Source organism: Dendropsophus ebraccatus, chromosome 5 (genome assembly GCF_027789765.1).
Source record: "Dendropsophus ebraccatus isolate aDenEbr1 chromosome 5, aDenEbr1.pat, whole genome shotgun sequence".
NCBI lineage: Eukaryota > Metazoa > Chordata > Amphibia > Anura > Hylidae > Dendropsophus > Dendropsophus ebraccatus.
The window spans coordinates 141,431,774-141,453,644 of record NC_091458.1 but is presented as its reverse complement, the minus strand read 5'-3'; the positions used below and the strand labels follow the sequence as shown (position 1 = coordinate 141,453,644).

Sequence of the window (21,871 nt, the reverse complement as noted above, 5' to 3'; positions counted from 1 at the left end):
CTGTGCCCCCCCACCCATAGTAGTAAGCCCCCCTGTGCCCCCCCACCCATAGTAGTAAGCCCCCCTGTGCTCCCCCACCCATAGTAATAAGCCCCCCTGTGCTCCCCCACCCATAGTAATAAACCCCCCCTGTGCTCCCCCACCCATAGTAATAAGCCCCCCTGTGCTCCCCCACCCATAGTAATAAGCCCCCCTGTGCTCCCCCACCCATAGTAATAAGCCCCCCTGTGCTCCCCCCCATAGTAGTAACCTCCCCTGTGCTCCCCCACCCATAGTAGTAAGCCCCCCCTGTGCTCCCCCACCCATAGTAATAAGCCCCCCTGTGCTCCCCCAACCATAGTAATAAGCCCCCCTGTCCTCCCCCACCCATAGTAGTAAGCCCCCTGTGCTCCACCACCCATAGTAATAACCCCCCATGCTTTGTCCACACACAAAAAAAAACAAAAACATTATACTCACCTTGTTCCAGCATACAGCAGGTCCCTCTCTCCTCTTCTCCAGCCTGCAAGGAGCAGGCCGCCGTCACCCCTGCACAAATCTTCTCTCTTCAGCAGGCGCAGTGATATGACGTCATTGCGCCTGCTCAGGGAGAAAATGTCTGCAGCGGCCTGCAGAGTGCTCGGCAGGGTCCGGCCGGTCCATGGGGGCGAAGCTACTTTCGGGCAGGGGCGGAGCTACATTCGGACGGGGGGTGGAGCTACGTCCGGGCGGCGGGGCAGAACAACGTTCGGGCACCAGTCTTGCCCTGTGATGGGGCACAGAGGCAGGGGGTCACAGAGCTAGGTGATGGGGTGAGCGGCCGGGGGTGCGCGCAGCTCAGTGGAGCCACCAGTGCCCCCTAGCTGTCGGCGCCCCGTGCGGTCGCTCGGCCCGCCCGCCTCTAGAAACGGCCATGGTGAACACATGGCTGTTACATAACTTTGTCTCTCTCCCTCAGTCCCATAGAGTGGTAGTACACCTACTCAACCAATGCTTAAAGGGGTTATCCAGCGCCACAAAAACATGGCCACTTTCCCCCAACTGTTGTCTCCAGTTTGGGTGGTTTGGGTAACTCAGTTCCATTGAAGTAAATTACGCTTAATTGCAAACCACACCTGAACTGGAGACAACAGTAGGGGGAAAAGTGGCCATGGTTTTGTAGTGCTGGATAACCCCTTTAATTGCAAACCACACCTGAACTGGAGATAAGAGAGGGGGAAACGTGGCCATGTTTTTGTAGCGCTGGATAACCCCTCTAATTTAGCCTGGAACAAAGAGACCCCCCTTCTTGTGGTTGGTGGGGTTTATATAAATCTGATCCCTAACAGTAAAATATTTATCACCTATCCTGTGTGATGCAGAGAAATTGTTGGAAAACGCTTTTCTTGTTCAGTGTTTATTAAAAGATTTACAATAAGAAATGATCACTTTTTAGACGGACAGTGTCACTTCCCAGGAGAAGTACTCTGAAACAAGTCGAACAAGGCAAACATCTGTCTGCTTTCCATTGTGATAAACTGCTAACGTGGATAAGTTTTAACCTTTTTTTTCTTTCTCTTTTTATATATGAATACAGCCTTAGGTTGTGTTATTGCAGTGATAATCACAGTGTCCAATAGTCATATATTGCCTTTGGGGTATATGAAATTCCAGGTATACACGATGATTCATATACCTTCAATTAATGATTCAAGAACATCTAAAAGAAAAAAATATATTATTATTATTATTCCACTCAAACATAACTTTTGATATATTACTGCACATGGTAAGGCTGACAATTCATTCCATACTTGTTCTTTATTCTGTCTCCTTCCCCCAATTCGGAGCTGCCGATTTCTGCTGAAAACCGAAAAATCTGTGTGTGAGCTTTTATCTCGGCCCCCCCCCCCCCCCCTACTGAGACTGCTGATGGAAACAAGTCCCTGACTGGCTATATCTTCAACATTGTAGCTTCTTTGTAATGCTGGGAGGGATAATCACTGTTCATTAGCAACTTGTCCTCAGAATATTCCTACCGGCATTACAAAGAAGATACAAAGTTGCAGATAAAGCTAGTCAGGGACTTGTTTCCATCAGCCGTCTCGGTAGGGAGGGGGGGGGGGGGCGAGATAAAAGCTCACACACAGATTTTTCTGTTTTCAGCAGAAAGCTGCAGCTCTAAAGAGACTAAAAAATTAACACGTATGGAAGGAATTGTTAGTCTCACCATGGGCAGCAACTTTTGAAGAGTTGTGTTTGAGTGGAGTACCCCTTTAACTGGTATAATGTGCAATATCCAGGAGTCTGAGCATCTGCTGTTGGTGTGTTCGGCTATGCCTTGTTATGTTGCATGTCTCCTGTTGTAAGGCTTTGCTGTAAGACCACAATAGATACATAGGTACATTACAGATATGACATGCAATGTGTGATATTCATATCTGTGGATGGCATGGCCACCTCTGCTGTGCCATTGTGTGTTCATACAGCCTCATTTATGCTTCTGTTGTAAATGATCTGTTATCATGCTTATGTTGTGTACTAAAATGCTTTTAAAGGGAAAGTTCAGGATAAAATGTTTATCCCTTGTGGGCAGTAACATGACACTGCTCCTTAATTTACCAGCCGGCTTCATTTGTGTAATACAGTAATGTTCTGGTTCCGCTTCTCACAAGTGTGATAGGCGATGTGGCTGACCGATTCCCACGGTGTCTCCTGTGTGAATCCGAAGTTGCTTTCTCTATGCATGGGAGACTGACACGGATCGTCTCATACAGATTGTATTGACTCGGACGCTATGAGAACCCATCAGTCACATTGATTGTAAGACAGGAAGCTTTTTATGCCCAGATGCAGGAAATATCCCATTTAATGTTTTCTGTCAATTGTTTTCTGCAGGACTGGCAGCCTCCATTTGCTTGTGATGTGGATAAACTTCACTTTACCCCACGTATCCAAAGACTCAATGAGCTTGAGGTAATGTAGTTGTTTTATTTACCATTATTATAACCTCATAATGTCAGAATCGCTCTTCTCCATAACTATTCGCCCTGTAAGACTGGGAATTCTGCACTTAAAGAGGACCTGTCACCCCCGGTGACGGGATGACAGGCTCCCGACCCCCCGTTAGAGCCCCCTATACTCAAGTGATCCCGCCGGGTCCCGCTTCTGGAGATGGTCGGGTCACGGAGATATCGGCGCCCGAAGCCTGGCGCGCACGCTCCTCAGATGAGTCCGACACTCATAGAGAATGACAGGAGAGTCCAGCGCTCCGTCATTCTCTATGAGCGTTGGACTCATCTGAGGAGCGCGCGCGCCGGGCTGCAGCGGCTGAGATCTCCGTGACCCGACCATCTCCAGAAGCGGGACCCGGCGGGATTAGGTGAGTATAGGATGCTCTAACGGGGGTTGGGAGCCTGTCACCCTGGCACGGGGGGGTGACAGGTTCCCTTTAACAAGTCATGGTATATGGGTAGGATAGGCCTTCCATTGCTTATGTGTGAGCTTATGCCTGCGCAGCAAACTTATCTCAAGCTTCTCAAGTGACTCTATACCCACAATCTGCCTTCCCAAACCGCTTATACCTTCGGATAGTTTATGCAGTTATTGTCCTAAAAAACAACTTTAAACTTGCAGCCCTGTGTCAAATTGGCGTGGCTTAAAGTGTCTGTGCCCTAGGCCGGTGACGCCCCTCTGTGCCTGCTCCATGCCCTCTTCACCATTAGGAATGCCCCATGGCAGGATTTCTCCTATTCATCGCTTGTCTGGACACTGCACAAGATTCTTAACAATCCAGCACATGTGCAGTGTTTAGATAAGTGATGATTAGGCGGTGCAAGTCTAGGGCGTGCACTCTAGGCCACGCCACATTGATACAGGGACGCATGTTTAAAAGTTTTTTTAGGACAATAACGGCATCACCTGCTGAAAGGGCCTCAGGACAGGTTTTGGATTAAAAGCAGCTATCCGCCGGTACAAGCGGCTTGGGGGACACAGATTGTGGGTACAGAGTCGCTTTACGTTAAAGGGGTTATCCAGCGTTGGAAAAACATGGCTGATTTCTTCCAGAGACAGCACTACTCTTGTCTCCAGTGTAAGGTGTGGTTTGTTATCAAGCTCCATTCACTTGAACTGAGTTGCAACACCTGCACCCAAACTGAAAACGAGTGGCCATGTTTTTTTTTAATCCTGGATAACCCCTTTAATAGGGCAGAGTTGACGTACCTACACAGATACTGACCGGCTGGGGATTTCTGTAAAGAGCGTTTGAGCCACTTCTATATAACTATAACATACAGTATTGGCCTATGGGAACGCATTTAATTGCAGGTTTACATGCTACAATGTTCTGTGTCTGTGACTTTGAGATTGCCATAAGTACAGCAGTGTTTGATATTTTTACAAGTTTTCTTAGTTGCATTTCTGTGCTGTAAATATGATCAGTTGGTTTTGTACATGGACATTTCTGCATTGCAGTCACTATGCGCTGCCATGTGTTCAGAGTGCTCCCCACTCTGACAGCCGATACCCTGGCATGCGCCTTGAACTGTGGAGAGAATGTGGCTGGTGTCATAGTGACTGGTATCTTTTTAAGTTTAAAGTAAAAGTTGTGTGTTTTTTCTATTCAGGCTCAGACCAGGGTGAAGTTGAATTTTTTGGATCAGATTGCCAAGTTCTGGGAACTGCAGGGATGTACTCTGAAAATACCTCATGTTGAACGAAAAATACTGGACTTGTTTCAGCTAAACAAGGTGGGGAAAACAATAGCATCTGAAGTGTGAGAGTGTTTGTTCACATCTCTGAGGTGCTGCAAGGTTTTTTCTTTTTCTTTTCCTGCAGTTGGTGGCTGATGAAGGTGGATTTGATTTGGTCTGCAAGGAGAGGAAATGGACCAAGATTGCTGTAAAAATGGGATTTTCAACAGGAAAAGCTATTGGGTCTCATATCCGGGGCCATTATGAACGTATACTCTACCCCTACAACTTGTTTCAGACTGGAGCAAGTTTACTGGTAAGAGTTAATATTATTTTTATGACCTATATGATTCTGTGATTCTGCTTACATTGTGTCACATGGTCAGCAGTGTTCTCTGTAATGGTGCCAGTTCTAATTAGTTAGTATTTAATATTTGCTTGCTAACGTTTAGCCAACAATCTTTTGGTTTCCTTTCTATTTCCAAATGTCTTAAAGTGTCCCAGTCGTTATAACTTTCAAAATATTAATTAAGGGTGGGCTCACACAACCGAGTTGCAGCGGATTTCACTCTGCTAGTTTTGCAGCGAAATCTGCTGCGATTCCCAGTACTGTCATTTTCTATGGATTTACATGCTAGCCACGTATTTTTCATTTCTGCTGTGAGTATGTAAAGCCCCATCCCCCTCAATAAACTGCTTTTTGGTTAATACATTATCCGTCTGCACTCTAGCCTGCTTCTGTGGCTCCCGGCTCCCTGACGTCCCGCTCAGCCAGTCGGTGCGCTGTCCCGCCGCAGCCACTGATTGGCTAAGCTGGATGTCGGAGAGTGGGAGACACAGAATGAAAAATCTGCTGCGAGTATGTAAATCCATAGAAAATGACAGTACTCACAGCGTGACATTCACTGCGATCTGGTACATGTGAAGACACCCTAACAGACAATGTGAAATAAAGCAAGTCTGTCATTTACTTTCAATAATGAAACAGCTATACTTACTGTATCCAGGTCCAGTCTCCTGAAGACATGCTATATAACAGCTTTACTTACTGTATCCAGGTCCAGTCTCCTGAAGGGAGCTATAGAACACAGCTATACTTAGGGTGGTATTACATGGGCCGAGCAGGGCCCGATAATACCTGTAAACGAGCAGCGATCTGCTAGTTTGCTGCTTGTTTACTGGGCCTATTACACGACCCGATAATCGATAAACAAGGGCTGCAAGAACATCGTTATCGATGTCCTTGCAGCCCTTGCATAACTATATACATTACCCATCCATGTTCCAGGGCTGCTGCTGTGGTCTTCTTCTCCGCGGGTCCCACTCAGCCAATCACAGGCCGGGACCGCCTCGGCCGGCGATTGGCCGGGCGGCCTGTCAGCTGACAGGCCACTCTGACGTTACAGCGCGCGGGACCCGGGGAGAAGACCGCAGCAGCAGCCCTGGAACGTGGATGGGTAATGTATATCGTTAGTCGCCGCCCGCGCACCGCTATTACACGTAGCGGTGCGCGGTCGGCGCCCGTCAAAAATAGGTCTAAACCTATATCAACGATCATGCCGATGATCGTTGTCATTGGCTGATCGTTGTATTTATTACATGGAGCGATGATCGGCCGAATCGGGCCGATTCGGCCGATTATCGTTCCAAGTAATAGTACCCTTACAGTATCCAAGTCCAGTGTCCTGAAGGCAGCTATATAACAGCTGTACTTACTGTATCCAGGTCCAGTCTCCTGAAGCTTTTTAGAATTCTGCAGGTTGAAAAAAAAAGAGATTAATTGCAGGAAGTCACGGTGCAATGTTTCCATCAATCGCATGACTGCCTTATTTGTGAGCGCAAATGACCGAGCCTTTTTTCCCCCATGATAACAAAAAAAAAATAAAAAATTATATATATATATATATATATATATATATATATATATATATATATATATATATATATATATACATCCGCTGCTAATTTAGATTTTGAACGTTATAACAGCAACAGTTTAAAATAAGTTTCTGTCCTTTTTACTCGTCAGGCTTCAGAGTCCTGCTCCAAACTGCTTGGATTCAATGACGATTTCCACTCCGACACGGTATGAAATGTGAATATGTTTATTTGATGATCTTGGGCCAGTGCTGGTGTTTATAGGGGGAGGGCTTGGTTTTCATGGGACACTACATATTTGCAATTGCAAAAAAAAAAACGGCTGTATTTGTGTGCATCCATTTTTATATCCGTTTTTCCATTGACTTACATTATAAAATTAAAAAAAAAACAAAAAACACATCTCTTTTTTTTTTACTGCACACTAAAAATGTGGTCCACCACGTTTTTGTGTATGTTAGATGCATCCTTTTTTTTTTTTATAATGTAAGACAGTTGAAAAATGAAGGTACACAAATGTTTTTTGCAAAAACGGATGAAAAAAGCTGATTGCAAAAACATAGAAACATAGGGGGAGATTTATCAAACATTGTGTGATGTGAAACTGGCTCAGTTGCCCCTAGCAACCAATCAGATTCCACCTTTCATTTTCCAAAGAGTCTGTGAGCAATTAAAAGTGGAATCTGGTTGCTAGGGGCGACTGAGCCAGTTTCACGTCACACCATGTTTGATAAACCTCCCCCATAGTGTGAACACAGCCTAAAACTGACCTGTTATCTTTGCTAGAACCGAATGGGGTTATTTCCTTAGTTCCCAATCTGCACTCCGCACTAATATTGCACAGACACTGCAGTTGTTTCTGATCCTTTGAAATGCCACGATTGATTGCTGACATCAGTCATTGGCAGTGCGTGTCAATCTTAAAGTGGCCGTAGCTGCAGAGCTTGTAGCATGTATCTTGAACATGACATACCATGTTGGGCTTGGGTGCTAAGTTCCAGGTGGCTGTGCCATACATGTTTGTCACTCGCTGCCAAGGACTTATAGAACTTTCAGTTTATTTGTTTAAATTGGTTTTCCAACGGTTTTCAACTGGTTTTAGAAAGTTATATAGATTTGTTAATTTTATTTATCAGCTGCTGTATGTCCTGCAGTAAGTGGTGTATTTTCTCCAGTTTGACCCAGTGCTCTCTGCTGCCACCTCTGTCCATGTTAGGAACTGTTCAAAGTAGTAGCAGATCCCCATAAAAAAAACAACCCCTGGACAGTTCCTGACATGGACAGAGGTGGCAGCACAGAGCACTGTGTCAGACTGGGAAGAAAACACACATAAGACTTATAGCAGCTGATAAGTATGGGAAGACTTTTTTAAATAGAAGAAAATTACAAATCTCTAACTTTGTGGAACCAGTTGATTTGAAAGAAAAAAAAAACCCTTAACAATTGATGTAAATATATTCCATGAAAGTCATGGCCCAAGTGACACATGGCATACATTTACATCATTTTGTCCAGGGCCGCTTTTAAGCGAGCTCAAGAGCTGAGCTCGCTTCAAAGAGAGTGAGGACCGGCTCCTATGAGCAGCTGGGTCCTCACTGTTAATGATGGGCCGCCGCGATCCCGCGGACGCCCGCCATTAACCCTTTCAATGCTGCAACTGTGGCATTTAAATGTCAGTGACAGGAGCTGTGCTCCTGTCACTGTCCGATAGTGACCCCTACAGTGTAATGCAGTGGTCCCAATCAGTCTGGCTGACGGAAGTCTTTTACCTCTTCCCTGGCAGTCAGATCGGCGATCCCTGCATTGAGTCTGCCACAGGCAGGCTCAGTGCATTGATCGCAGATAACACTGATCAATGCTATGCCTATGGCATAGCAATGATCAGTGTTAGTAATCTAATGTTTTTAAGTTATAGTCCCCTAGGGGAACTTAAAATGTGTAAAAAAATAAATAAAAATAAAATAAAGTTTTTAAAAACATGCCATAACTCCTCTCCCAATAAAAGTTTATAAAATTAACCCCCTTTCTCATTTTATAAATAAAGCACATAAATATAATAAAAATAAACATATAATACATTGTAGCGTGTGTAATTGTCCAATCTATTAAAATAAAACAATGCTGTTCCTGCATGGTGAATGGCGTAAACAAAAAATATTAAAAACCGCCAAGATTGCTGATTTTTAAAAATTACATTTATACTAAAAAAAAATTATAAAAAGAGTTCAATCAATAGAGATCTACACAAATATGGTACTAAAATAAACTAGAGATCATGGCGCAAAAAATGATGCCCCATACAGCCCTGTAGGTGAAAAGCTTAGTGCTAGAACAGTCACAATGTGACCATTTTAAATATACCTATTTGCAAAGAAAGATGTCTTACTGGTGATAAAATAGTAAAACATTACAGGGAAACCCCCCAAAATTAGCAGAATTGATTCCCCCCCCCCCCCCCCCCCCCCCCCCAATTTCACCCCATAAATGTTTTGGGGATTTCATCATTCATTTTCAGGCAAAATTAAAGGTGGCATTACAAACTACAACTGTTCCTGAAAAGAACAAGCCCTCACATGGCCCAGTAGATGGAGAAATAAGAGTTATGGCGCCTAGAAGGTGAGGAGGAAAAAATGAAACCGCTAAATTGAACATTTTTACGGTCATTTTAGGCTCCGTCCTTAAGGGGAGTTAACATTACCCCTTTAGTTCAACCAAGGGATTGTTTTAATACCCCTCCACTTTCTCCATGTTGAGCTATGCCGCTCTAGTTGGCCAGTGAAAGCCCTCTGGTCCCCATACAGACAGCAAGGATTGCTGCAGCGTCCTTTAAGTGTCAGGGGATCTCACCTCCGCACTAGTGATGAGCGAACACGTTCATATGTGCGTACAAACATGACACTTATTGTTCGTGTTCGCCAATCTCGAACAATTTATTAGATGATTGGAATGGTTATAACGATCATTTTCGAACGTATTCGAATGTTTGCCACTGCATACGTTTCGGCCTAGAGTTACACACATGCATACAGATTATCAGGTGCAAAATGTAAATTATGCAATCTGTACGCAAATGAGTGTAAATGAATTGTGTACACGTGTGTGTACGCAACTGTGTAATTTACGCTTTGCACCTGATCATCTGTACGCATGTGCATAGAATGACACGTACACTTCTACTGTATTTTCTTTCTGTATTTGTTCATGAATGTTCAGCTAACATGAACCGATCACAATCATTTTTTTATGTTTGTGTTCGGATGCGAACACGAACTCACTACTCAGCGCTGCTGGATCATCCCCATGGTATCATCATTATACTGTTGTGCAGGCCATAAGGTTAAATAATGAAACACATGGGGGGGGAGATTTATGAAAGTGTGTAAATATACACCTGGTGTAAACTGCCCACAGCGACCAATCACAGCTTCTCTTTTATTCTACCAGAGCTGAAAGCTGAGCTGTGATTGGTTGCTGTGGGCAGTTTACACCCATTCATTAACTGACCGTTTCACTTTCCTTGTTTTATGTAAGAAAAAGTGATTTTGGTAATTTTACACATCCTGCTCTATAACCTGTAGCCCTTAATTAATTGTTATAATTTATAGAAACCAACTCTTCTTCATGATGTTAAAGACAAGGAGTACAAACCTCATGATATCCCACAGAGGCAGTCTGTCCAACCTTCAGAAAACTGCGCCCGAAGGGCTAAACGTATGCGAGCAGAGGTAGGTGGCTCTCTTCCTGCAGTTTACTTTAAACGCTTTAGTAATTACCACATGTATACTAAGACCTTGTTTTCCTTCGTCTAGGCTGTTAAGATTAAAGTTGAACCAGAGGAATCACCAGAATTAAGAACTCGAACTTTACGTAGAAGGATGGGATCTGCACCCTCCATATGTGAAAATGGTGGGTAATAATTCTGTGGTGGACTCTTTACAGAGGTTTTTTTTTTCGGGGTGTTTCACCTAAATATAATTTTTGTTATGTTGCTGCCCATGGTAAGACTAACAATTCCTTCCATACTTGTTCTTATCAGTCTCCTTCCCCCAGTTCTGAGCTGTTGCTTTCTGCTCAAGACACAAAAATCTTTGTAGCTTTTTTGTAATGCTGGGGGAGTTAATCTGAGGTCAAGTTGCTAATGAACTCGCTGTGATTAATCCTCCCAGCATTACAAAGTTGCTACAATGTTGCAGATAAAGCCTGCCAGGGACTTGTTTACTTCAGATGTCTCAGAAGGGGTGAGGGAGATTGAGAGGCTTATACACAGATTTTTTTTCTTATCTTTTTTTTTTTTTTGCATAAAACTGATGAATAAAAAAACTGATTGCAAAAATACAGTGTGAGCCTAGCTTTACATCAACGTTTCACTGTCATTTGAATACGTCAATGAGCTCCAAAAAAATCTGTGAAAGAATCTTCAAATATATATCTATAGAAAGACAATCAAGATCATCACGAGTGAGGGGACCGTTTCCTTTACCTCTACTACTAGGTAGTGACCCCTCGCTGTATTGAGGGTCATAGCTTTTGATGTAGACAAAGGCCCCTAGAAACCAGGGGACCATATAGCCAGGAACTTATGCCTTGTGTCTCCCAATGTGAGAGCTCCTCCATCCTGTATATCTGGTCAACCCTCAACCTCAACTCCTCCAATGTAGGTAATTCCGTAGATATTCAGTAGATGGGGACACGTCACCTTGCTGCTGAAATAAGGTAGCCAAAAAGGAGTGTCTGAAATTGCCTAAATCGTTCCAAAAGAGCTTTAAAAACCTGCATGGTTTTGTTAAGTGATACAGCTGTATTTTTTATTTATATTTTTATATTTTAATTCTGTAGATGAAAGTCAAGTAATGGTCAAACGAGAACCAGTAGAAGCTCCGATAGAGAAGCCAAAATCCAAACCGAGGAAAAAACGAAGCCCAGTAAGCATGAAATTGTTCTTGTTGTTGTTCGGGTTTTTTTTTTACCCTGGGTCAGATTACGTTATGAAGTTATCTTTAACATGATACATTAACTAAGAACCCATTAAAAGGGGTTTTCTGAACAAATTGAACTCAAGAGATGTCCACAGGAAAGTGATCGGTGGGGTGCTGACACCCAGCACCTGCATTGATCAACTGTTTTGCACCCGCACTACAAGGACAGTTTGCATCCGTTCACTGTGTAGCACTGGCGACCTTCAAATTAACAGGAGCTGAGCTGCAGTTCAAAGCCACCAGCGCTACACAGTGAATGGAGACAAACTGCTTCTGAGACTAAGGGTCCTATTCCACGGGGCTAATGGGGGCCCGATCAATAATGTAAACGAGCGCCGACCTGCCAGATCGGCGCTCGTCTACCGGGCCTATTCCATGGCCCGATCGCTTAGCGAGGGCTGCAGGGACATCGTTACCGATGTCCTTGCAGCCCTTGTTTTACGCCCCATACTTACCTAAACATGTTGCAGGGCTTCTCCTGCGGCCCTTCTTCCTCCCAGTCACGCCTGTAGCAGCAGCTTCAGAGTGCCCTGTCTGAGCTGACAGACCGCTTAGCCAATCACTGGCTGAGGCAGTCCTGGCCAGTGATTGGCTGAGCGGTCCGTCCGCTAAGACAGGCCGCTCCGAAGCTGCTGCTGAGCACGGGACCGGGAGGAAGAAGGAGCCCTGGAGAAGCCATGCAACATGCTAGGTAAAGTATGGTGCTTTTGAAATCATCGGGCACCGACCGTGCATCGCTGTTCCACGGAGCGATGCGCTGTTGGTGCCCGATGATTTTAGGTTTAAACCTAAGTAAACGATCAGCCAATGACACAATCATCGGCTGATCGTTCTCTCTATTCCACGAAGCGATAATCGTCCAAATCGGGCCGATAGGCCCCTAACTTCACTGTTCAGGCACCAAACAGCTGATCAGTGCAGGTTCCATGTGTGGGCACCCCACCAATAATTGACTGATAAGCTATTTTGTGGATAGCTGATCAGACTATTTTGACCAAAAAATCCTTTAACTGGATAAAATGGGGAGGAGCTTAATCTGGACCTGTTTACTTTTTTTAAAGGTGGATTTATATGTTTGCTTTCTCTGTGGGAGTGGAAGTGATGAAGACCGCCTCCTTTTGTGTGATGGTTGTGATGACAGTTACCATACCTTCTGTCTCATTCCACCTCTGCATGATGTGCCCAAAGGAGACTGGAGATGCCCCAAGTGTCTGGCGCAGGTATCGCCTCAACAGTTCTAGACTGAAAGCAGAAAAACGTATTTCCTTTTTTTTTCTCCTAACTTCTGATACTCCTTCTATTTGATGAAGTCGCTTAATACAGTTTACGGCATAGAAGAGAAAAAAAATCTAATAATTGCTTGTCTTATCTGGGTGACCGCCATTATACTGACTACTATACAAGATGCTGGAAAACTGGGTGACCTCCATTATATTGACTAGTATACAAAATGCTGGGAATGCTGGGTGACGGTTCAACCAGGTAGTCATGCACTGCAATACTTATGAGCACACTCCCGAACTCCACCAGTCCGGTAAAGCAATCCAATATACACAATAAATGTGAAGGGAAGTGATTTTCTCACCAAACAGCCGAAATCTTCGGGTAATGAAATCCACTGTACTCCAATGCTATGGAGCACTTGTACTCACAGAGTTGACTTGAGTTCAAAATTCTTTTTTATTTTCTTGTATAGATAGATGCAGCATACAAAACATAACATGCTCACAGCTGATGTGCCTCTCCCATCCGGACACCCAAGCACGTCCTCCTCGCGGATGTTTCGGAGGATACAGACTCCTCCTTCCTCATGCGCATGAGGAAGGAGGAGTCTGTATCCTCCGAAACGTCCAATATTGTGTATATTGGAAAGCTGGGTGACCGCCATTATACTGACTACTATACAAGATGCAAGGAAAGCTGGGTGACCACCATTATACTGACTACTATACAAGATGCTGGGTGACCTCCATTATACTGACTACTATACAAGATGCTGGGTGACCTCCATTATACTGACTGCTATACAGGATGCTGGGAAAGCTGGGTGACCTCCATTATACTGACTACTATATAAAATGCTGGAAAGCTGGGTGACCTCCAATATACTGACTACTATACAAGATGCTGGAAAAGCTGGGTGACCGCCATTTTACTGACTACTATACAAGATGCTGGAAAGCTGGGTGACCATCATTATACTCACTATACATGATTCTGGGTGACCTCCAGCTGGCAGTGACTTCTTTCTCTACAGCCCCCTTATCCTCAGGCCCTGCACGGCTACCGTGTACCGTGTACCCCTCAGACCTACAGCGCCGGGCCGACTCTCACCTTCCCTAAGGCAGCAGCTGCTGTGTGTGGGACGGGGCATGAAGAGCTGTTGCGGAGGGAAAGTGAAAGCTGGCTTGGCGCTGCAGGTCTGAGGGGTACACAGGGGGTGAAGTTGGAAATGTATTTGGCATCAAAGGGGGGTCTCCCTGGGCGCTCTATGGTGCTTCCTACCCCTCATGCCGGCAATCTGTCCCCCCACTGCCCGGCCGCAGGACTCCTAAAGTGAAGGTCTGCGTTGTCCCTGCTCCCTCCGGTACCTGTACGGTGCTCTCTCTCTCTCTTTCTGTAACTTACAGAGGAATGAGATATGCAGCAGCTGCTGTGGTGTTCGGTCCGCACGCTGAGGGGACCGGCGTGAGCTGATGGAGGAAGAGATGTCACCCATCATCATCAGATGTCACCGGGATAATGATGGGTGACTTCTCTTCCTCCATCAGCCTAGGCCGGACCCCTTAGCGTGCGGACCGCACACCACAGCAGCTGCTGCATATCTCATTCCTCTGTAAGTTACAGAAAGAGAGAGAGAGCACCGTACAGGTACCGGAGGGAGCAGGGACTATGGGGGCGCCGCATCACCACTATGGCACTGCTGTAACGGGGTGCAGGAGACACAGGCAGACCTTCACTTTGAGTTCTGCGGCCTGGCAGCGAGGGGGACAGATGGCACCCGTGCCGTGACGAAACAGGATCTGCAAGGACTACAGGACATCCGGCTGTAGTAAGTGCAGAGAAAAAAGCCCTATATGTGCAGAACCCGTAATTAGTGTATATTGGGCACTTGTATAACTTTTGTGGGGCAATACAATACTTTAATTTAGTTTTTGCCCAGAATACCCCTTTAAGCCAAAATGACACCAATAAATCAGTTATAAATCATTTGTATTTATTACACATACAAATACGCATACACTTTCTGACCGACATTTTGCACATTAAAGCACAAACAAAATGTTCTATGGAAAAAACTGAAAAATGTGTGAAGTCTCCACAACCACATGTCTACCTTCACAGTGTCTGTGTGTGGGTAAAAAAAAAATAAAAAGGAATGCACCAACCAGTTTTTGCATGTAATATAACTTCATTAAAGCAATGTATTAGCGAGTGCCCTTTAAGTGCATAATTTCTTTGAGTGCTTTAATTCTAGTCTTTCTAGTACTAATCTCTCAGATGGATATCCCTCTTAAAGGAGAAGTCCGGCCAAAATTAATTTTTGATATGTTGTTACTTATGAAAAGTTATACAAATTTCTAATGTACATTAATTATGGGAAATGCACATATAGAGCTATTTCCCTTAATTTAGTAGATCAGGAAGTGTTAGAAATATCTCTGAAGAAGTGACGTCACGACCCAGGGTGTAATTCCTATGGAGTGTCCAGCAGGGGGCGCTCTCTATATAGAAGTCTATGGGACTTTATTGTTTCTATGGGTTTCTATGTAATGTAATGTAATGTAGTGTACAGTGCTTTATTGAATGAATACATCTATGGAATACTTTGGGGAGCAAGTGTCCTTGCTCCCCAAAGTATTGCATAAATGTATTCATTCAATACATTCAATACACAGTAAGCCCGCCGATCCGCCGCATTTCCGCCGAATTTCCGCCGCATTCCCGCCGATCCGCCACACGCTGATCCGCCGCATTCCCGCCGATCCGGACCATATACATTGAACTACGGCTCCCATCATCTGCTTATAGTATGAACAGGTGATGGGAGCTGTAGTTGGGTAATGGATATGACATGCCGCCGGGCGCAGGGGGGAGCCGCTCAGTACACAGGAGCGCTCCCCCCTCCTCCTCCTCCTTCCGTGATAACTTCCGCCTATACCAATGCTGAGTCCCTGCCTGCCTCCGCTCTCCCCCCATACATACCGGCTCCCGATGCATCCTGGTGTCCGCGCTGATGCCGGGAGCCGGTATATGTGAGCGGAGAGCGGCGGCCAGGCAGGGACTCAGCATTGGTATAGGCGGAAGTTATCACGGAAGGAGGAGGAGGAGGGGGGAGCGCTCCTGTGTACTGAGCGGCTCCCCCCTGCGCCCGGCGGCATGTCATATCCATTACCCAACTACAGCTCCCATCACCTGTTCATACTATAAGCAGATGATGGGAGCTGTAGTTCAATGTATATGGTCCGGATCGGCGGGAATGCTGCGGATCAGCGTGTGGCGGATCGGCGGGAATGCGGCGGAAATGCGGCGGATCGGCGGGCTTACTGTGTATTGAATGAATACATTTATGCAATACTTTGGGGAGCAAGGACACTTGCTCCCCAAAGTATTCCATAGATGTATTCATTCAATAAAGCACTGTACACTACATTACATTACATTACATTACATAGAAACCCATAGAAACAATAAAGTCCCATAGACTTCTATATAGAGAGCGCCCCCTGCTGGACACTCCATAGGAATTACACCCTGGGTCGTGACGTCACTTCTTCAGAGATATTTCTAACACTTCCTGATCTACTAAATTAAGGGAAATAGCAGTATATGTGCATTTCCCATAATTAATGTACATATGAAAAGTTATACAAATTTCTAAAGTAACAACATATCAAAAATTAATTTTGGCCGGACTTCTCCTTTAAGAAGGATTTCATAGTTTCCCTTATGGTAGACTTGGATGCAGTTCACAAATTAAACTTAAATCCCTATATCTGAGAAGAAATATATTCTTTACCATCTGTAATAGAAATCCAATATGGATTAAAGGCATATTGTCACCTCCCCTTAATCTACTTGCAGATCTCCACACCATGTACAAGCTTAGATGCTGCACATATGATTTATACCTGTATAACACTTGTGTGCCGCCTTTCTGCTCTAAAATGGCTTCATTTCATCGGTGGACAGTGTCACCTAGACGGGGCTTCACAGCAATTGGGCCCCCTCTCCTATATGGACAGTGTCACCTAGGTGAGGTTTTATAGCAGCTGGGCCCCTCCCCTATATTAACAGTGTCACCTAGGCGGGGCTTCATAGCAGCTGGGCCCCCTTATATGGACAGTGTCACCTAGGTGGGGCTTCATAGCAGCTGGGCCCCCTTATATGGACAGTGTCACCTAGGTGGGGCTTCATGGCAGTTGGCCTCCTCTCCTATATGTACAGTGTCACCTAGTTGGGGCTCATCAACACTAGAGTAAGGGTGCTGTAATGGCCGCACAATGTTTGTATAATCCTATAGGGCCATGGATGCTGACTCGAGATGAGTGAATTTACAGTAGAAAAGAAGAGAAGCATTTTGTTCCTATCTGCATTCTGCTCATCAGGCTGTGGGGCTTTGAAGTTTGCTCCACTCCGTGCTGCTCCTCCCTGGGTGCTGGGAAAAGATTCATCCAGTCCTTCTCCCAGTTTACCAGGACTGGATCCATCTTTTCCCAGCAGTGTGGAGCGGAGCAGACATCAAAGCCCACAGCCTGATGAGCAGAATACTGATAGAAATGGAGCAGTTTTCCTCGTTTCTACTGTAAATTCGCTCATCGCTAATACTGACCAATATTCTGCTTTTATTATGCTTCTCTGCTAAGGCTTTTTGGGAAAAATCACCTTTTTGTTAATGTGCTAGTTATGGAATTCAGTGCACTTTACCCCTCTGTACACTCATTTGCCTGCCCGCTGCCTCTTCATGAATATTCAAGCGGCTCTAGCGTGACTAAACTTGTGACATAATCACTGGAGAGCACCAAATCGATATCTGTGAAGGGTTGGTGGGCATGTCCTGCATTGAGGTTAAAGTACCACCCTCAGTGTGCTGAGCAACCCATCGGAGGCACATATAGTAAGAGTAGACTAAGGCCCCATTGACACTATTAATCACTGAACAGTCCTGATATGGGACTGGAAAAACAAGACCAAACACTAGTCAATAATAAGCACAGATAGGTCCCTAATAATTATAAAACATAACTTTTACTGATATACTAAAAAGCACAAAAAGAATCCAAACTTAAACCTTGTGAAAAAAACCTCCACCTTATAAAAACCAGGCATATGGAGCCCCATATACCTAATATTGCATGCCACATACAAATACATACATGAATACACACAACCATATAAACAGTACAACCGAAGTGTGTAGTGTGTATCCACCTGTAAGGCTAGAAAACACGGTACAGATAATAAAACCGTCTATATTAGGGAGCACCTGACCCTAAGGGTCCCTGTTGGGTGCACCACAACTAGCCCTACTCGCTCAGGGACTGTCGGAGTTATCGCCCTAGAAAGGGCGGCCCCTGCCCCGTACTAATACTACACCACTATCCCTAAACTACCCCTACCTAAGCTCCCGACACCGTGTTTCATACAGATAATCATCAGGGGAGTATGACATCTCAATAGGGTAGGGAACAAAACTGCCATGTACCGCTAATCACATACAGATATTGCGGCGGTACTAAGAAAAATGGCGTCCTGAGAGTGCTCAGAGACGCTCACTCACGTGGACCTCGGGTCGTCCATTGCATGCAGGGCTAAAGCGTATGGCTTGCAACTTGCCCTGTTTCCCATTCCCATTGACACTATGTAATCAGCGCCAAGATTCAGGGTGTACTCGGCGCCGAATCCTGCCTTCTATCGGTTACAATGGGAGGGAGTGCGAGCCTTTGCTCTCCGCTCAAAGAATTGACATGTCATTTCCTTAAGCAGAGTGGCGAACCCCCTCCCATTGTAACTGATAGAAGGCAGGATTCAGCGCAGAGGAGTTCCGCCCAGAATCTCAGCGCCAATTCCGTAGTGTGAATTGGGCCTCAAAGGTACGAATTATCTGTCAAATCAGAAAGACACCCTTCCTTCTAATAGCTGTTGGCTACGATAGGGTATGTATGGCCGACGGCTGATTGCAGCAAAAGGGCTGCACAAACAATCTAGCGATTGTTAACACTGTCAATACATACACTCTGCAGGATACAAGTACAAGTCAAAACCAAGTCTTTACTCCTACAAATTGACCATTATGTATATCTATATATACATTTCTATCCAGCAATGACTTTTATGCTTCATTGTTATAGGTGTTAAACCAAGAGAATATTTTATATTCCGTTTTACATTTGACTCGTTTTGATTTTTTTTTTCTCTCTCTCTCTCTCCAATCAGGAATGCAGTAAGCCACAAGAAGCATTTGGTTTTGAGCAAGCGGCTAGAGATTATACCCTACGCATGTTTGGAGAAATGGCTGATAATTTTAAGTCTGACTATTTTAATATGCCTGTGCATGTAAGTATCTGCAATGTGATACGGCGTCCTCTAATTTATAAGAGCAATAGTAGAGCCCTTTCCTTACATCACCAGATGGTACCTACAGAGCTGGTGGAGAAGGAGTTTTGGCGTCTTGTAAGCACTATAGAGGAAGATGTAACTGTGGAGTATGGAGCCGATATTGCTTCCAAAGAATTCGGCAGTGGATTTCCTGTGCGAGATGGGAGGTTCCGCGTAAAGCATGAAGATGAGGTATATAGTCTTCTTACTCTTTGTAATGCAGGGAATGTCACTATTGCTAATGTATATTATATCTTAGGAATACCTGGACTGCGGCTGGAATCTGAACAATATGCCTGTAATGAATGCGTCCGTTCTGGCACACGTAACTGCGGATATCTGTGGGATGAAGTTGCCCTGGCTCTACGTGGGCATGTGCTTCTCCTCCTTTTGTTGGCATATTGAGGATCATTGGAGTTATTCAATAAATTACTTACACTGGTAAGAGGTTACCTGAAAACATCTGAATAATATACAAGCTGACTGCTATGATCTTAGTTTTACTTTCCTGTTTTTTTCAGGGGTGAGCCCAAGACTTGGTATGGCGCCCCAGGTTATGCAGCGGAACAGCTGGAAGAGGTGATGAAGAAGTTGGCTCCAGAGTTATTTATTTCTCAACCCGATCTTCTCCATCAGTTGGTTACCATAATGAATCCGAACACACTGATGGCTCATGGTGTGCCGGTATGTAGTTTGAGGTTTTTTTTTGTTTTTTTTTATCAGAAATTTATTAAAACAAACAAAGATGAAATAAAGCAGAGAAGTGTCCATTCCATATAGGCTTACATATCGTATCTTCGAACTAGTTAACAGCATGTCACACACAGCAGATATTATGTAAAGCAAGTGAGAACATTTTCTGTTACTTTTTTTTTTTTTTTTTTAAACATTCAATTTTAAACATTCAATTCAGAATGTGTTTATTTGTTTTGTGTTGATTTCTTTAATGTAATGTTTTATTACATGCTTTCTTGTTTCATTCTTTAGATATATCGAACCAATCAGTGTGCTGGAGAATTTGTCATCACGTTTCCACGTGCATATCATAGTGGGTTCAACCAGGGCTTCAACTTTGCAGAGGCTGTTAATTTTTGCACAGTCGACTGGGTAAGGGCTAGTATTTAATTACTATGTGAAATGTACTTGTATATGTTTACAATTGAACACCGTCTTAAAGGGGTAATCCAGAAATTAGAAAAACTGCAAAACCGCCCACAACCTGAGGACAAGTTTGGTACTGTTTGTAAAACAAAGCAGTTATGTCTTTCAAATTCTAGAAATGCCCTTTAAATGGTCATTCATTCACTAAATATGATTTCTTACCCCTGAATAGTGTCTCTAAAGTCTTGTCTACTGGAAGTCTTTGCAGTGTGCTATCCACTGCTTGTTAAAGGAGAACTCTGTTCAAATCTAAAAACCCTGGGAGGGCAGGGGGAGGGGGTAACATACTAAAGAAGTCATACTTCGTGCCCCGCAGTGCTGTGCCACTGCTCATGGACTTCCACCGGCTTCCTGCAGCTTCCGGTTTGGGGATGACACGCCCTGGCTCAGAAATGTCCACTTAACCAGACTGGAATGGGACACCTCTGCTGCCAATGAGTGAGTAGTTCCCGCCCGGACATAATGATGCAGGAAGCCGAGAGAAACTGAAGACCGGAGGCAGACAGAGCTGATGATGCTGCACTGCGGGGGCACTGAGACAGGTTAGAATAGCTTCATTATGTGCTCCCTACCTTCTGGCCACTCAGGATTTTTACATTTGGCCATTCTGTCCTTTAAGCTAAATCAGGACAGAATACAGGAAGTGGGGCCGGGGCTTAGCTTTTAATATGTGGGAGGAGAGAGCCTGGGAGAGTCGTGATGCTTCACACTGTCCACAATGCTTCATTGTCAGGTTAGTGCCTAATGTAACACGCTCCTTCCATGCTGTGCTGAAGCAGTTTTTTTTTTTCTGCTCACACCGCACCTTGCAGAGCCATAGCATCAGTAACACCACCTCCCTCCACACGCCTTTATATTAGTATACTATTAAACTCCACCCTGTCCACCAGCACTGTCACGGCATAGCAGAGAGGATTATGTGCTGTGACTAGCCAGAGATGTAAAGCAATCACTTTGCTTACTCCTGAAAATGAGAAATAACTGCAACATAGAGGGGGCACTCAGCAGTGTGCACTAAATTCGCCTTGTCACAGCCATGCACGTTTTTAAAAACTAGAAATTTTAGGTACACAATGCTGAAAGTGTGTGTGCTCTCACCTCAGCTGCCTCTTGGACGCCAATGTGTGGAACATTATCGAGCCTTGAACAGGTACTGTGTGTTTTCTCATGATGAGATGATCTGCAAGATGGCCCTTAAAGCAGAAGAATTGGATGTTGTTCTGGCTTCCTCTGTACAGAAAGATCTAGTTGTCATGATTGAGGAGGAGAAAGCGCTCAGAGAGGCTGTCCGCAAGATGGTGAGTGTTCTGCTAAACTTCAAAACCTTCATAACTTAATCACAAGTCTTTGTAGTGTGGTTTTTTTTTTTTTGTTAAAAGCAGGCTTTATTCAGTTTTTAATTCCTTAATAATAAAGTTGAATCAAAATAAGACCTCCTATAGTTATAAGTAGCACACTGGTATATAGAGAGATTAGCTCCAAGGCTAATTTACTGCCATTTGCACAAAATTGTGCCAAAACCAATAATTATTGCTTATTAAACGCCATATGTGAACATAGCCTAAAAGAGGCAGTGATCAGCTGATAGTTTGTGCAGCCATGTGA

At 44.5% G+C, this 21,871-nt stretch overlaps 1 protein-coding gene across 2 annotated transcripts in view; it reads left to right on the top strand.

The window, feature by feature from the left end:
- The window catches only part of KDM5B (lysine demethylase 5B), a 55,251-nt gene that overhangs the window by 22,823 nt on the left and 10,557 nt on the right, over positions 1 to 21,871 (top strand). For both annotated transcript variants that reach the window (XM_069971480.1, XM_069971479.1), the window contains exons 2-15: positions 2,857 to 2,934; positions 4,587 to 4,709; positions 4,798 to 4,968; positions 6,682 to 6,738; positions 10,136 to 10,255; positions 10,340 to 10,436; positions 11,367 to 11,452; positions 12,568 to 12,726; positions 18,944 to 19,063; positions 19,139 to 19,297; positions 19,365 to 19,546; positions 19,627 to 19,789; positions 20,093 to 20,212; positions 21,370 to 21,564. In XM_069971480.1, coding sequence (XP_069827581.1) covers positions 2,857 to 2,934; positions 4,587 to 4,709; positions 4,798 to 4,968; positions 6,682 to 6,738; positions 10,136 to 10,255; positions 10,340 to 10,436; positions 11,367 to 11,452; positions 12,568 to 12,726; positions 18,944 to 19,063; positions 19,139 to 19,297; positions 19,365 to 19,546; positions 19,627 to 19,789; positions 20,093 to 20,212; positions 21,370 to 21,564 — 1,830 coding nt within the window. The remainder of the gene's footprint in view (positions 1 to 2,856; positions 2,935 to 4,586; positions 4,710 to 4,797; positions 4,969 to 6,681; positions 6,739 to 10,135; positions 10,256 to 10,339; positions 10,437 to 11,366; positions 11,453 to 12,567; positions 12,727 to 18,943; positions 19,064 to 19,138; positions 19,298 to 19,364; positions 19,547 to 19,626; positions 19,790 to 20,092; positions 20,213 to 21,369; positions 21,565 to 21,871) is intronic.